Genomic DNA, 16,428 nt, shown 5'->3' with positions numbered 1-16,428 from the left:
TCTAGAGGGGTTGTGATCTGTGTTAGTGGGGTTCAGTACCCACTGATGACATTGTGGATTGTCAAAGCATCAAAGTAAGTATTAAATTTGGGAAGCTACTGAGGCTTTGTGTATAGCATCAGTGAGAACTCCTGCAATTGATCTGATGTTATATCTTTTTCAGATTCCTCAGTTTCCTGTCATTCCTCCAATCACTCCTCTGGCAGGAATTGACAACATTCCTCCAAACCTCTCTGATTTACCTGCTGCAAATGTGCCCCCTCTCCCTGCTCCTTCTCAGTATTTTTCTCCAGCTGTGATTTTGCCAAGCCTTTCCATAAACCCTGTCGCCCCTCTGCCTGCTACCCCTGCCCTCCCTGTGCAGGCTGTCAAACTTCCCCATACTTCTGTGGCCCCCTTGGTCATGCCCTGCCAAACAATAGTGCCAAACATGTCTGCCACGACAATACCTTTGCTGGCTGTGGCCCCACAAGGTGTCACTGCGTTGCCCATCCATCAGGCCGTTACCCAACTCCCCCCTCAATCGCTGTACCAGGCTGCTTTCCAGCCCCTCATCCAGAGTGAAGTCCCTCCCTCTCCCCATCACACTCAGAACTTACAAGCGGTCTCCCAGCAGCAGCCGCCGCCGGCACCACCACCCCAGCCACAGCTGCCTCCTCTTCCTCAGTCCCTTCAGCCAAGCATAATTCATCCTTCAGAACAGGCTATTCCAGCTTCTGGGGCTGGTAACCAGGTAATCAATTTGATGTATTCTGCTCATTTTGGCATTCAGGAGTTCATTGTTAAGAGTTTGGGAATCAAGAATACATCTTTGTTGTTAGTGATATTTCTCACTTATTTAGAAGCAACTCCCTCTCCTGGTCATCTCTTCTGGGTGACTTGCCTACCAGAGTGGAAACCAGGGAGAGAAAAAACACAGGCAGCTCTTTTGAGGACTCAGATATGAGAGGAAAAGTCCTTGACACTGATAATTAAAATTACATTTTTAGATTATCCTTGCTCCACTTCTCTTCCTCATTTTGGATGGTAGGGGGCTGAGAGCAATCAAAGATTTTTCAAGCTTGAGCAGCTGTTACTATAATAATAATAAAGAGAATTGTTTTGTGTTTGACATCATGGAGTTACTGCTCTGTGTAGAGCAGTAGTGTCAGACACACAGTCTGCAGACCACATGTGACCCACAACATTCTCGAAAGTGGCCAGAACCAGATTAAAATGTAGTTTTTATCTGATTTTAATGTGTTGATGTGTAAAAGAAATAATAAAAGCGTTTGTGGCTTTCTAAGTCAGTATGCAGCCACAGGAATCCTTGTGTACAATTTAGTGACCCTGTGTTTATCTGAATTTGAAACCACCAATACACAGGTTCTTGTAAAAAGAACAAGCACATAGGAAGAGGTATTCTATTAATTATGCGTCAGGAAATACATATAGATATATATAGACATATATTGGGATTTCCTACTTTGCATGTTGGACTCAAAAACCTCTAAGATCTTTTCTTATTCTGAGAATCTCTGATTCTGTAATCATTCTGATTTTGTTTATTTTTTTTTTTAAAGAAAAGTAATAATGGCAATACTTCAGTGAGAGCTATTATACTCTAAATCACTGAGAGGGAACAGCAATCATATCTTGTTGGAAAGGAGAAGTAAGATTCAGGGCTATTCTGCTGATGAATTTCCATTCCAAGTATATAATTTGTTATATTTTCTTGATTCTCTCAGTATGAAAGTTCTATAAACAAATCATGTCACAGTAAGTGTGTTTTAGGTTTATTCTTAGCATCACCTTCAGCTAATGAATATTTGTTGCAGAGCATTTGCAGAAAACATTTTGAATAAGTCATTTAAAAGAAGAACCAATTGTGTAGTGATGTTTTTAGATCAAGTTAGATGCAAAAGACTATTTGTAATATTTGTAAGTTAAGCGTTATTAGCTGTGACATAACACTGTGATCATACAGTAAACTCCCAGACAATATAATTTTGAGTGATTTAGTCTAATATCTGCAGTTAACAGAGTATCCTACCAGTTCAGAATAGTCTCTAAAAGAAAAAAATTTTAAACATGATGGATGTATCTGTGAATGTGTGTGTGTGTGTGTGTGAGAGAGAGAGAGAGAGAGAGAGAAGAGAGAATAAATATGAGAATGCTTCAATCTATATTCCAACGCAGTTAGTCAATTAGTTCCTTCTTTGGGTATGGTTAGGATTTTTCATCATGAGAGAGAAGGAGAAGAGAGGAGGACAGAGGGGGAATGAAAGAAAATGTAGGTCTTGGTGTCATGTGCCCAGTTTGGTTAATACTCTTCAGCCTTCCCCAGACTCTCTAAATCGGTCCTGTTGGATTTTCTGCTGTCAATCTAGAGTACTTAGACATTGTTTTTATAGAAGACTTTGTTTATGTGGTGATAGGCATAGGTGATCAAGGTCATTGTGCTTTCATCATTATTATATCTCTGGAGAAAGCTAATGTTTCATTAGGAAGGATAATGAGTTCAACTCGATGACTCTGAGGTCTCCTCCAGCTTTAGTATCCTGTGACTCTAGGTCAAAGAAATAACTCTGAATGAAATCACAGCAGTAGATTGGAGCAGAGAACATTGAAAGAAATTCCCAGGTCCTCATTTGCTTTTCCCTTTTACAGAGATTCTCTCTGTCAGCAAGGAATTGAATGGAACCCCATCTACTCCCATTTTGTGGTAACTTTGACCCAAGCACACTCAAGTTACTATCTGATCTTTGTGAAGATTAATTCTGTCTTCACTCCCCCCATGTCTACATTATAATGTTATTTTCTGAAGGGAAGGCTCTCTTGAAACACAACCCAGAAATTAAAGGTTTTATGTCCTTATTGCCATCTGCATTAAATTTTATTTAAATAATCTTAACAGTTCCTTTTTAACAAAAAGAAAGAAAAAAGCCCCTGAGGGGAAAAAAAAATTCAAAACAAAACATATACTTCCCAAGATCAACTAATGAAAGGTGGCAAGTATTGATTACTTGATGCTTATGTGTGTATGTGTGTGGGTGTGGATCTTTGTGGTGGTGGTTTTGTTATTATTTTTATTTGTTTTAATCAGTCGTGACTTAGTCACTGTGCATGGGTTGAAATGAGATAATGCATGAATTTGGGGGCGGAAAATGGAATGCTCCAGGATGGTCTCAGGATAGAATTCTGAGGATCATTCAAGGAGTTTTCCAAGACTGAACTAACTTGTATTTACTGGCATATTGAGCTCTTATCCAGTTTTTCCAAACCATTTAGAAATTTGTAAATCATATATTATCCTGACTGCCTTTATATGTTGTATACCACCCCCCCAAAGGCTACAGAATGAAACAATATTCAATAGATGAAATACTGGTTTTGATTTGTAATTGAATAAGAAAAATTTACTGACCTATTTCCATATATATCACAATTTCCAAATGAACTCAAGCTGGATAAATTTAATTCATTGTGTTGGTGTCCTATGTGTTTGTGTGAGATTGTTTTCCCTCATTTTTCCCAAAGACTTTTAGAATTTGGTTCTTAGATCCATGGATTAAATAAAGAAATATTAATATGCATTGTTGTTCATTATGCCATAGCAAATACTTATTGGACAGCCTCCTCCATATGCAGTGGATGTTGCAGCCCAGGTCCCTGTTGTACCAGTCCGGGCATCGTCAGTCCTGTCTCCACCTCTGCAGTTCCAGCCTGAAATAATTCCTCCCATCGTTGCCACAGAGCATCTTCCTCAGATTTCTGGTACTCTGGCTACCACTACTATGTCAATTGATCATAGTTTGCCTGTTCAGGCAACTGGCCTTCTGCCTCAGCCAAACCCACCCCATTCTTTAGGACCTTCAGCTCCCGTTTCATGTCCTACTATCCAGCTGACAGCAGAACCACCTCAAGAGGTATAATATATTTGTTTTAAATATCTTTTCAATTAAGCAGGTCTTTTGACTAACTTCCCTTGAGTTATAGCTCTAACACTTACAAAGAGAAAAGTATTTTTTAATTGACCCAAACTATTTAATTGTAAAGTTTAATCATGATGAATGTGGTCATAGTTCTTTTTAAATTGAAGGCAGAGGTGTATGACTAGCAATTTGTGACCCTAATTACTTGCTTTAGGGCATACTTTCTAGAATAGTCAAATGGATGTAATATTCTGTCTTATTTCCTTTCTTATCTCACACATTAGTTAAGTTCACATTACAGTATATTGGCTTCAGGGTTTTTCCCTACCTTGTGCTAAGGTGGATAGAGAAAATTTCCCTTCAAGGAAATTGGAAAGATAAAACTCACTGTTAGCTTATTAATGCTCCTTTTCAGGTATGGGAAAAGAAAAGACTTGTTTGCAATTACATAATGTGTTTTGCCAGCTTTTAGAAAACTAGATTGATGCTAAGTACGTGATAATAAAAAATTTAATTCTTAGAAATCTATATCTGTTTTGTTATTAGGTCATTTCTGAGCCCTGTTTTCATGTTGCAATTTGTGGAGAATTTGCATCAAGTAAATCAGATCAAGTTATGTTTAAAGTACATTCATGTATAAAATCCTGTGAAGAATTAAAGAACTTTTTATTTACCAGCAACTTTACAGTAACCAAAATTTGTTGATATACTGAGCTTCCTCTTTTTCATTCCTTGTTTTGTTTCAGGAGCAAACAATCCAAGAGAAACAACCAACCTCCTGCAGACCTGTGAAAGGTAATTTTGCCTAAAACTCAAAAGGAATCGAAGTCAGAAGCCAGGGACACTTCCATCTTCACCTGCATAACCTCAGATAGTTCTCCATCTTGTGACATAATGTCACGAAAAATTAAAAATGGTGAACTATTCCTTTGCCTAGAATGGCTAAATGTTCATTATCTCTCTGAATGGGAAAAAAAAGTGTTCATGTCTGTATATACATGTACATACATATTTATATACACAAAATATACATACACATGCATGCACACAAACACAAATCATATGTGCATACATGTACTGTGTGTGTGTATACTCTTTGTATGCATACACATATGTTTAATTATGTTTTCTTTATTTCCATAATTTATCCTAAGAAAACTATGTGAAGGTAGAAGGGGGAGAAAAAGAGAGCTGGATAGAAAAATAGAGAGATGTTCCTTTATATGTTAAGCTGTATTGCCAGTCTATATTCTGGGATAAAGGTTTATAAATTTCTTTAACCTCATGTTCTTCTTTCTGTAGATTTTATTTTGATCTTATGGGGTTCTTTTCTGACTTAAAGTTGTAAATCCATAATATTTGGAGTTAGAAAGGTAGATCATCTGAATCTAAATTGAGTATACAATTCATTCTAATCAAGTCTCTCTGGTATCCTCAAAAGGCCAAAAGAGTCTTTTGTATTTGTATTCCCAATACCTAATGCAGCAAATTGAGCAAAGGAGACACTTAATGAATAGTTGCTAGATTAGATTGAATCTAGTCCAAACTCCTCAGTTTGCAGGTGGGGAAAACAAATTCCCCTAGGAGTAACAAGTATATTCCCAAGGGCACAGATATTGTTGATGGCAGAAACAGACTTAAAATGTGGGATTCATGATTCAATTCAGTGTTAGCTTACCACACTATCCTACGCAACTCTTCTCTCCAAATCATTGTAATTTTTCATCTTTTAGTGGAGAAACTGGGAATTAAGGGGCTTCAGACCTGAAGCTCTTCAAAATTCTTCTGTGATTTGGTATTGTTAGGTATAGTTGGGGTGCAGCCCTTAGTGATTGTAGGGGATAGGTCAAAGTTAACATTCTTTCCTATAACATATCTCTTTATGTCCCTGTAATTGTGATATTCTCTTTATATCTATGATTTATCCTAGCTGATAAAGCCATTGATCTGATTCTTATAATTAGGAACTTTTCCTCCTTGGTCTTCAAATAAGATGGGCAGTGGAATTCCTGACAGTTTTAGGAACTAGACATGGTTGACCAACTGTGATAGAATTTAGGAGATACCCTAATAGTTGTATTCTGGTTTTTGAAAGTATATCTCAGAAATGAGAGATTAGATTTAATTCTTTTTGGCTGTAGTGGGTAGTATAATATTTGAAGAGAGACATTTAGCTTAATTTGAGAAAAACCTCTTAATGATTAGAGTTATAAGAAAGTGGAATGGGCATTCTTTAAACAAAGGCTGGATGACTGCTTGATGCTATAGAGGTGAATCTTTTCCAGAAACATGTCTACTTCTGAATTCTTTGATTTATGTAATGCCTTAAAAAATGGAAAAGTCTTGTTTAAGTTAATGAAAGGAAATGAACGTTTTGCCATCAAAGAATCTAGATTCATATTTTGCCTTTGATAATTATTACTTGCGTGATTTTGGGCAAATCAGTCTCATTATTGTCTGCTGAGGCTTTAGTTTTCTCATCTTTAAAATGAGGGACCTGAACTAGATGGCCTCTGAAATCCTGTCTTTCTCTTAGTCTATAGTCCTAGGTTCAAAGCATGATGATTTTTCAGGTTAAATTTTGTATCATGTTATTTTAAAATCTTGCTCCTGAAAGCCTCACTAGTTTTTAAAAGGTTGAGCATGGTATTTTGCTTTGTTTTGTTTTTTTCCCCTCATAAATATTCTTGGTTTTGATAAGCTATGGAGGATCTGATGTGGCATCTGGAAAAGAAATGAGTGATGGCTGTGAAGGTGCATTTGGAGGTGGGAAACAGGAAGGAAAATCTTCAAAGAAGCATCATCGGAAGTCTACCCGCACACGGTCACGTCAAGAAAAAGCCAACAAATCAAAACTGACTATCCTTAATGTGAGTTGTGTGTGTGTGTGTGTGTGTGTGTGTGTGTATGCTCACATGCATGCATGTTTATGTACAGCTCTTTAACCTGCTTGGGTGACTGATGAGCATCTATATTTTCTAGGTTTGTAATACTGGAGATAAAATGGTAGAGTGCCAATTGGAAACACACAATCACAAAATGGTAACTTTTAAGTTTGACCTAGATGGGGATGCTCCAGAAGAAATTGCTACTTATATGGTAAGACTTGGCTTTCAGATTTCCAATAATAAATCAAAAAATCTTTTTTTTAAATTTTTTTAAAAATTAAGTTTTTTATTTTTAAAACGTATGCATGGATAATTTTTCAACATTAACCTTTGCAAAACTTTTGTGTTCCAATTTCCTTTCCCATCCTTCCACCCTCCCCTCCTCTAGATGGCAAGTAACCCAATGTATGTTAAACATGGCAAAAATATGTTAAATTCTATATATCCATATATTAAATTTAAAAATATAGAATTATAATTTTTTCTTAGTGCAAGAATTCTTAACTTAGGAAAATGTGAACTTATTTTTTGTTATTTTTATAACTTTGGCTGTTTTTTTTTTTTTTTTTTTTTTGTAATTCTGCCTATTTTATGTACTTAAAACCTTTCTCAGAAGGGGGTCTATAGGCTTTCCCAGACTGTCAAAGGAGATTGATAATATAAAACACTCTGCTTTGAGGCAGTGAAAAAAGCATACTATTGATAAAAATTTAACATTTATATAGCACATTAAGGTTTGCAAAACACTTTGCAAATATTATCTCATTTTATCCTGAAATGTCCTGAAATTTAATTTGGCCTTTAGGGTGTGAAGATTTAAGAATAGGGAAGATTTTAGGGGAGTTAAAGATAGACGGGACTCTCTAAAAGCTACCTCTATTTGTCCTTTCTGACCCCTGGATTTAAATCTCTTTGGTCCACATGGATGGTAAAGAGTAGTTTATTGTTTGTTCTTTTTCCCAGGGCTTTTTAAACTTTTCTCACTCATAGCCCCTTTTCATCCAAGAAATTTTTACACGGTCTCAGGTATATGGGTATATAAAATAAGTATACAACTATATATTTTCTAATAATTTTGCAACCTCCACATTCAGTTATGTGATCCCATATGGAGATCATGAACCAAAGTGTAAGAAACTTGATTTATCCAACCTAACCTCACCCAAATATTTTTAGTCCTAGAAGCTATCTCAGATATTTAACTTCATTTAGATTCTTAAAGAATGGATTTTCTGGTTAAGTGAATATATTCACTAACTTAAAAACTATTTGTTTCAACCAACTTGTTTAAAATCATTTACAACACAATTCTATAGTATTTTTATTTGTTTTATTGCATTTAGTATAGAATATTTATTTGGAAATTTTCTTTGATTAAGGAGCTCTCTGAGTTTACTGAGTTGCATATTACTTTACATTTTACACTCCTCTTAATGAAGACATAAGATGAGATTGAATATATACTGACTCTTGAAGTTTCAGAGTTTGAGGTGGGGGGTAGAGTTCAAATGTCTCTTCATATTTTGCCTCAGGGACATAAAAAAAGTAACATACATACCAAATGGAGCATGGGATCTAACTAATTTGATAACTGATTTTAATATGTTGAGAAATTAATTGAAACTTAAAGAATTTCACTTTATCATGAATATTATGGACCTAGTAAGATGTCATTTAACAGGAACATTATAATATGGGTATTACTCTTATTTCCTAATATCAACATCATATCTAAAGTAATCATCATATAAAATATTAATATTATTTGAGAGGTCATTATATTTAAAATTGCTTGAAATTAAAACTGTCTGAGAAACAGGCATTCCCAGGTTCCTTGTATATCTCTCTGTAACACTGTTATTTTATTAAAATTACTACTAAGTCTAGAGACTAGAAAAGCATACTTTGGACTTATTTCATTAACTTCAGCTTTTCTAGAGAATATAAAGGTTTTCTAGGAATGATGTAATAAAGGACCTAGGAAAGAAGTCAGGATGAAAAAAATATATTTAAAGGAGGCAGAGAGAAGAAACTGGGGAATTGATGGATACGTTTCTCTGTGAGAGGAAATAGAAAGAGAGAATTATCTTAGAATTATTTCATTGATAAGAGTATTCATGGAGGGTAATTATAGAGTTTTGTTGAAACAACAATATCTAGTAATCCTTGGAAAGATTAAGGACAATTCACAAGCAACTAAAAAGTTCAAGGAATCTTATCCTTAGTCCCAGGAAATAGAACTGTTTTTGTGAAAACTGTTTTCTCTTTACCAGGGGGTATCAAAATTCCCATCTGTAAAATTAGACATGGCTACATTGTGCTGCCATTCTGTTCAAGAAAAGATGGGGTGTGTACTATGATACCAACTGAAACTTAGTTTTGTTCATTTGTAAGGGAAGAAAAAGGAGCCAGAAGAAATCCAGAAATAACTATAGTAAAGGTCACATGTGGTATACTCCCTACCTTTGTCCAGTTGAGTAGAATGATATGAAAAAGAGGCTGCAGGAAACAATTAGATACAGAGATTGTGTTAAGGCTTCAGATTTGGTTGTTTATACCCTGGCTTAAGGTATAAGAATTAGCTCCTAACAGGTCATTGAATGCCCCACTAAAATGGAAAAGGTTGTATTTGGCAAGAATTTATTGACTAGACCAAGAAGGCTTTAAATTACAATTTGAAGAGTTGTAGAAAAATTTCTATCTAAAACTATAAATTTTGTATAATAAAATATGATTTAAGAAAACAGTGAAAGGCAAAAAAACTATTTTTAAATTCTGTCTAATTTAATTATATTCTAATACCATCCTAGTGTACATGTACATTATTTCTCTCTCGTAATCTCTGCCCATTCTAATCTACCAGTATTTTTCACAATACTACCAGATTAAATTTTCTGTAAAAACCCACATGACAGAGTGAATAAAAAGCTGGAACCAGGAAGACCAAGTTTTACATTTCATGCCTCTGACCTGAGACAAATTACTAGCCTCTTAGTATCCCGAGTAAATTTCTAAGATTATAAATTTAAAAACAGTGGTAAAAGGAGCCTGTCTCCAGGAATTCTTTACATAGCTGAAATCCCATTCTGGTTTCAAAAAACACAGGCACAGTAAAACAACAGTGTCCTAGTTCATATCAAGGAATCACTGAATCCCTAAGATAGAAGGGATCACAGTTCCCTTCTCCAAGGCTCTTCTCTGATCTTCATCATCTTATTTCTAAAATCCAAATTGTTCCTCTGAGTCTTTTGTGTTTACAGGTAGAGAATGAATTTATACTTCAGACCGAAAAGGAAACCTTCATCGAACAAATGAAAGATATCATCGATAAAGCAGAAGACATGCTCAGTGAGGATATGGAGTGTGAACAGAATTCAGATCAAGGAATGAGCCCTCAGCATAATGCCTATGGACTAGACACTGGAGAAGTGAGTTTCCTGTGCCTCTATTGGTGAATATTAAATAAGGGGATAGAAATGCTTTTGGGCACTTACATACTGAGCTTCTTGTAGAAACACTAGTAATCGTTATAGATAATAATCAAATGTGAGGCAGAAGATTGAAATGTAGGTCATCTCTTTTTAAGATTTTTTTTTCAATTTAACTACACTTAAACTCTAAGTGGATACATTGACTTAGATATAAAACATCATATATGCAAGTAAGAAAAGTAAAGAAGTTACCTTTTGCATCTCTGGCTAGATGACCCTTTAAGGTTAAATCAGTGAAATTTGTAATTTATACCAGGATGTTTTTGAAGAAGTTTCATTTTCATATTAATCACATTAATTTCTAATATATTGTCCCTTAAAAAGGAGAATCGGCAATCTCAAGTGAATGCCCCTGTGTATCAACAGAATGGTAAGCATACTTTACTTGCTATCCCTACAAAAATTTGTATGAAAATCCTGTCTTCTTGTGTCATGATGTAGAAGCTATTATGGGTGCTTGAAAGCCCTGGTATGTGGAAGAACATTCTGAACTGCATTTTAGGCACAAGACTGCTAGAAGCAATTTATTTTATTAATTTAGATTGAATCAGATATAAATATTTCTTCTTAGAGAAAGAGACCAAAGCTGGACAGAATTTCCCTATAACCTTCAAAATCTCTCTCACCAGCCACTTCTTTCTGGTCTGCAATTTATAGTGTTTCTAGAAAAATAACAAAAATCTACAGTTAACTAGAAAATAGCAAAAGTAAAAGTTTACTTCACATTTTCCTTCATCAACACATCAATGATATTCATTTTTGGTATACCCTTGAAGATTTGTTTTCTAAAACCATTCAATTCTTCTTTGACCATTTCCTTTAAATTTTCCCTTTTTAGTAGGTCAAAGGTAAATTCAAGGGGTTACTTTTATTATTATCAAGAATAACTAGTTCAGAAGTTCTGTGACTTTTTTAAAAAACATTTTAATAATTATATTTCAGCATATTCCAATATATTCAGCATATATATATATTCCTTTGTATATTTTATATATTTACAAACATTTTTCTATATTTGATGCATTTAAAATCATTCTTCTGAGAATGGGGTCCATCCACAAGCTAGGGCAGGCTGTTAGACACAAAGATGTTTAAGAACCTTAGTCTTAGTCTTATCAAATTTATTACTTTGAGAAGGATGCCCTCCTGGACTGATTATGAATTCTTTTCCCTTTTTAGAAGGGAAAAGAGGATTCTGTGGAATTGGACATTGTTTCATAAGGAATGCTTAAAGGAAGACTTGTAAACTTTCTCTTTCCAATTAGTCCAAAGAGAGAGCAGAGTCACCTCAGTATATATATTTCCACATTCATCAGAGGGCAAATGCCGGCAGTTTCTAACAAGTTGGGAAGGCTTCAAATATCTGTCCAGTAAAAAACTATTTGTCTAAAGAAAGGCCAGCCTGGCCGAGTTAATCCCAGAAGTTTCAACTATCATTTGCTGACTTTTTTTTAACCACAGCCTCCCTCATGTAGAGAAAAATGCAAAGTTCTTCAGACTTATGTGACCCATTTCTGCATCCACAATGACATTGGCAAAAGAAGGAACAGAAATTCTTAGGTGGTCAGCATCAGAGGTGGCAGATTCTCTGATGGCCTGCAAGACTCCTGAGTCTGGCCCAAACCAAATTAAAATATAATTAGAAAGTGTTTAACAAAATAAATAAAAGTTTAGTGTAATGTAGATACTATAATTTGTGGGTTTTTAAGCTAAGGTGGAGCTCCCTGCAGGTACCTGTTTTTATTTGAGTTTGACATCAGTGGTCTACATCTATTATATTGCAGCGAAAGGATTCTTAACATATAATATTTTCTTAGTAACAAATAAGTTGCTATACTGTTCAAGAAAAGGAAATGCATTCATGTTGATGTACTTGCTAAAAATGAAATCAAAAGACATGGCAAGGTGGGGGGGTTAATTGAAAGAATAGTTCCCAAGTTCTTTTTGGAGAGGGGAATAAAGGAGTTGGGAAAAGGTATTTTCATCAAACTTTCAGGGATACCTGAAAATGTAATGGCCTAACACACTTGGTAATTTTAGCTTGTGATTCCTATAAAAAATCATCAGCAAACAGATTAGAATAATGGCCATTGCAATTTAGGTACCAAGTTATTGCAAAGGAAGAAGAAAGAAAACTTAAATGTATATTCTGCAATTCAATTCAACCAACATTAATCATTCATCATATGCTAATCCCTGGGGTTTAAAAAGGTGAAATGTGACCAAGAGATTTGCAGTCCAGTAGGGGAAAAATATGTAAATGGATAGAATGATGCAAAGTAGAATTTGATGAAGTATCACTTTCAGCTCATGACTTCAGGAAAGGCTTTCTGAAGAAAATAGAACCTTCAAGGAAAAGATGTAAACAACAAAGAGAGTGTGTTTCAGATATGCAAGATAACCTGTACTAATGCCTAGGGATACAAAGGAACAGGATGAGACTGGAGAACAGTTACTACTGCAATTTGATTGAAACATTGAATGTATAAATGAAGATATCAGGCTGTAAAATCTGAGCCCATAAAATCTTAGAGATACATGTGAGATTTCTGTCTGTTTGTTATTTTTCTATGAAGGCAGAAACATAGGGGAAGAGAAAGAACATGGTAAAATATTGAAAGATATGTCTAATGGGAAAGAAATATGATGTCCTGTCTTTTAAATTACTTAACACCTAGATCTCATCAAGCCAGTCTTCAAAAACATGATTGGCAGGTATTCAACATAACAATTCTTAAGTAAATGGTAACACATTTACAGAAATATGTTTTAACTGACCAGTAATAATTGTGAATGTAGAAGTCATTTCAGAATCATCTATGTAGAGTCAGCAAGTTATCAACTGGCTAAAGCAAATACAAAATTAGAAATAAAGGATCACAATTAGAAGATGCCATGTGTGATTATGGCATTTATTGTAATATACTTAACTTTTTAAACAATATGTGAAATCTAGCTTATGAGAAATGGGCAAAAATAAAATCAACATCTTAATCAGTCTTTCTTAAAGAAGTTGAACTACCTAAGCAATTTATGTTCTCCTACCAGAAGGAGACCAAAAAATCCCATAAACTGCCACAATCAGTGTCTATTTATCTTTGCCAAACAGAAAATTACCAAGGGTTAGAACATTTAGAAAATATTACAGATATAGATAATTGGAGACCATAAGCAATATATTCTCTTAAAACAGTGAAAAAATATACAAAGAAAAAATAAACAGTTAAGGTACGTTGTCCAACCAGAAGGTCAAGAAACATGTGAAATGGAACATATCTGATATTAGCTTTATAGTACTCTATTTTCCTAAGCATCTTTCAAAGACTATAAGTTCCAAAGCCATTTGATATTGGAAGAAAGTTTCTTCATTGTTTATTTCCTATACTATTAACATCCTATACTATTTACAATCAAAAACATGGATAATGAGGCTTTTCATGGCAATAATAGTGGAACTCCACCACATTTGAACTTTATCACTTAAATAAATGTGGGGAAGTGACTATGACTTTTAAAAGGAAGTCAGTAAGATTAGCTGAACCTGGTAAAACACATATAAAATAATCAGTGTAGGGATTGATTTTTCAAGACAAAAGCGGAGGAAAATTCGCCTAACCTGAAAAAGATCAGCTAAATGCTTTTACAGGGAGAAAATAAGTAGCCAAAAAGCATCATTAAGAACCAACTTACATAATTTACATTTCATCTCTTAAATGTATGAAAATGTCTGTGAATACATCAAGGGTATTGTCAACGAAATATGAGAAAGGAACAACAATTAGATGTTCAGATATTTTGCTCAATAGGCCAACACCTACAGTATAACTGAATTGAGTTAGAGATTATATGAGATCCCATTGCATCCATTATTAATTTTAAGAATTAGATTCAGGAAAAAATGCATCTTTTAAAGCTATTCTAAAATAAGATTTCTCCTACACATGTAATAACCTTGTCTAAGATTATAGGATGACAGATGCAACAATAAATATAGGCAGTGACCTGCAAGATAAGATGGAGAATAGTAGGAGACAATCAGTCATTCATCCAGCAAACTTTTATTAAGTTCCAGTTTTGTATCATGCTTTCCACTTTGTATTCCTAAGATTTTTGCCATTATGATGGAAAGAATCTTGTGCAAAATTCAAGCAAGAATTTGTAATTGATGGTGAGGTTGTCTGTATATTCCTAGTTACAGATAACTAGTTACTACTTGTTGCAGCAAAGCCTCATTGTAAAAGTTATTAAAATATGAAAGTGATTGTACTAACATTCCCAATAGAAGAACACAGTGAAGGAAAAAAATGTATTTTGTCAATACTTTGAAATGCATCCATACTCTGGAACCCACTCATGGAGTCAGTCCATTGATATAAATATATCTTGAAGAGGCATTGCAAACAGATAATGAGCTAAATCCCAATCAGTATGGAACTAGACAGGAATGTATTTGGGAAACTACAGTGTTTTTAATGATGTTCAGATTCCTCAAAAACCCATTTTCTTTAGTAACAGTTTTTCTTCCAGTTATAGGATATGGTTGAGAATTATGAAATACTTTTGTCTCTAAGTCAAAATTCCAAACAATCCCAAATAATACAAAAATGACTGCATAGTAGAAGTAACAAAAATAAAATAATATATGATTATAATATAATAATAAAATAAAAATATTGTCATAAATGACACTTATCAAATTCAGGGACTCACAATATTAAGGTTATAGGTGAACAGAAATAATTGAAAATCCTTAGGAAAAAAAATAGAGGAAAGACTACCAAGTATTAAGTGGGAATGGGTAGGTCTTTGGAAGGCTTATAGAAAAGACATTTACAAGAAATGTATATAATGAAAAGATATGGGGGCAGCTAGGTGGTGCAGTGAATAGAGCACTAGCCCTGAAGTCAGAAGGACCTGAGTTCAAATCTGACTTCACACACTTAACACTTCCTAGCTGTGTGACCCTGGGCAAGTCACTTAATCCCATTTGCCTCAGCAAAAAAAAGAAAAAAGAAAAGAAAAGATATGGAGAGACTGCTTTTTATTTCAATCCTTGTATTAAATGCCTGCTTTGATAATAGCACAGACTGTTCAAAATTTGACAAGGCAATGTTACGGTTTTAAGCTCACAGATTCTTTCTGTTCTCTTTGCACTTGAGTTCCATTGCATTCTCAGTTGAAATTCACCCAAAGCTATTCATTCAGATTGGTCCTTCAGCCTGAAGATATGGTCCAGAGATGCTTTATTACATCATTCAGAATCTGAGGCATGTCCATCAGAAAGGCAGTGAGCATAGAGGGCTCTCTTAAAAAAAAAAAAAAAAAAGCCAAATTTAGCTTTTCCTACTAACTTTCTTGTCGATGATGAGGAAAATATCTAAGTTTCTCTTTATATGCGTCTGTCTCTTTCCTGTTTGTGTATTTGAGCTTGATACATAACTAGTTCCAATTCATGTAGAAAAAAAACTTATGGGAAGAGAGGGCAACTAGAAAATTAACACATGTCTTGTGGAGTATTGTTTCCTTTTCCTGTTTTTTCCTTGGAAAACTAATCAATATGAAACTCATCCTGTGAAGATTTCTCACATAGAAATAAGAGTAGGAAAGGATTTTTATTAACATAATTTGTAATTCTTATAGTATTGACTGACTTTGTTTTCATTATACCCATAGTTCTTCATACTGGAAAAAGGTGGTTCATTATATGTCCAGTAGCAGAAAACCCGACAGCAGAGGTCCCTGAATCTTCTCCCCCTCCTCTTTTGTGTCCCCAGCAGCCTGAAGGATATCAAGGTAGGGAAATAAGAAATTAGATCCTTCTTAACAATTCTAAATTGAGGGATTCTATTCACGTAACTGGACATAGAACTGCTTTTTCTCCTCTTTGCAGCTGAAGACATCATAGAAAGGTTGTGCTACGATGAGATTTCTTGGCTTCATTTCATTTTCCCTTTTCTTTTCTATGTTCTATAGGTTACTGTACATTTCTTTGTTTACATTCTCTGTGTAATGGTACCCACAAAGAGGTGGCCCTCTCTCCTGAATAATGTAGAAGGAACCCCTCCTTTGGGTGTTAGGTTAGATGACATAACCTTGAAAATACCTTCTGAATATTTTGAGTAATTTTATCTTATT

At 34.6% G+C, this 16,428-nt stretch overlaps 1 protein-coding gene across 1 annotated transcript in view; it reads left to right on the top strand.

Annotated features, from left to right (window-relative positions):
- Window positions 1-16,428, top strand: part of WNK2 (WNK lysine deficient protein kinase 2) — a 229,901-nt gene that overhangs the window by 172,017 nt on the left and 41,456 nt on the right. Inside the window, 9 exon segments of the mRNA XM_051983917.1 lie at window positions 164-733; window positions 3,597-3,908; window positions 4,661-4,685; window positions 4,688-4,709; window positions 6,616-6,784; window positions 6,897-7,013; window positions 10,063-10,230; window positions 10,618-10,663; window positions 15,967-16,086. Coding sequence (XP_051839877.1) covers window positions 164-733; window positions 3,597-3,908; window positions 4,661-4,685; window positions 4,688-4,709; window positions 6,616-6,784; window positions 6,897-7,013; window positions 10,063-10,230; window positions 10,618-10,663; window positions 15,967-16,086 — 1,549 coding nt within the window.

Source organism: Antechinus flavipes, chromosome 1, assembly GCF_016432865.1.
Source record: "Antechinus flavipes isolate AdamAnt ecotype Samford, QLD, Australia chromosome 1, AdamAnt_v2, whole genome shotgun sequence".
NCBI lineage: Eukaryota > Metazoa > Chordata > Mammalia > Dasyuromorphia > Dasyuridae > Antechinus > Antechinus flavipes.
This window is presented reverse-complemented; position numbering and strand designations above follow the sequence as displayed.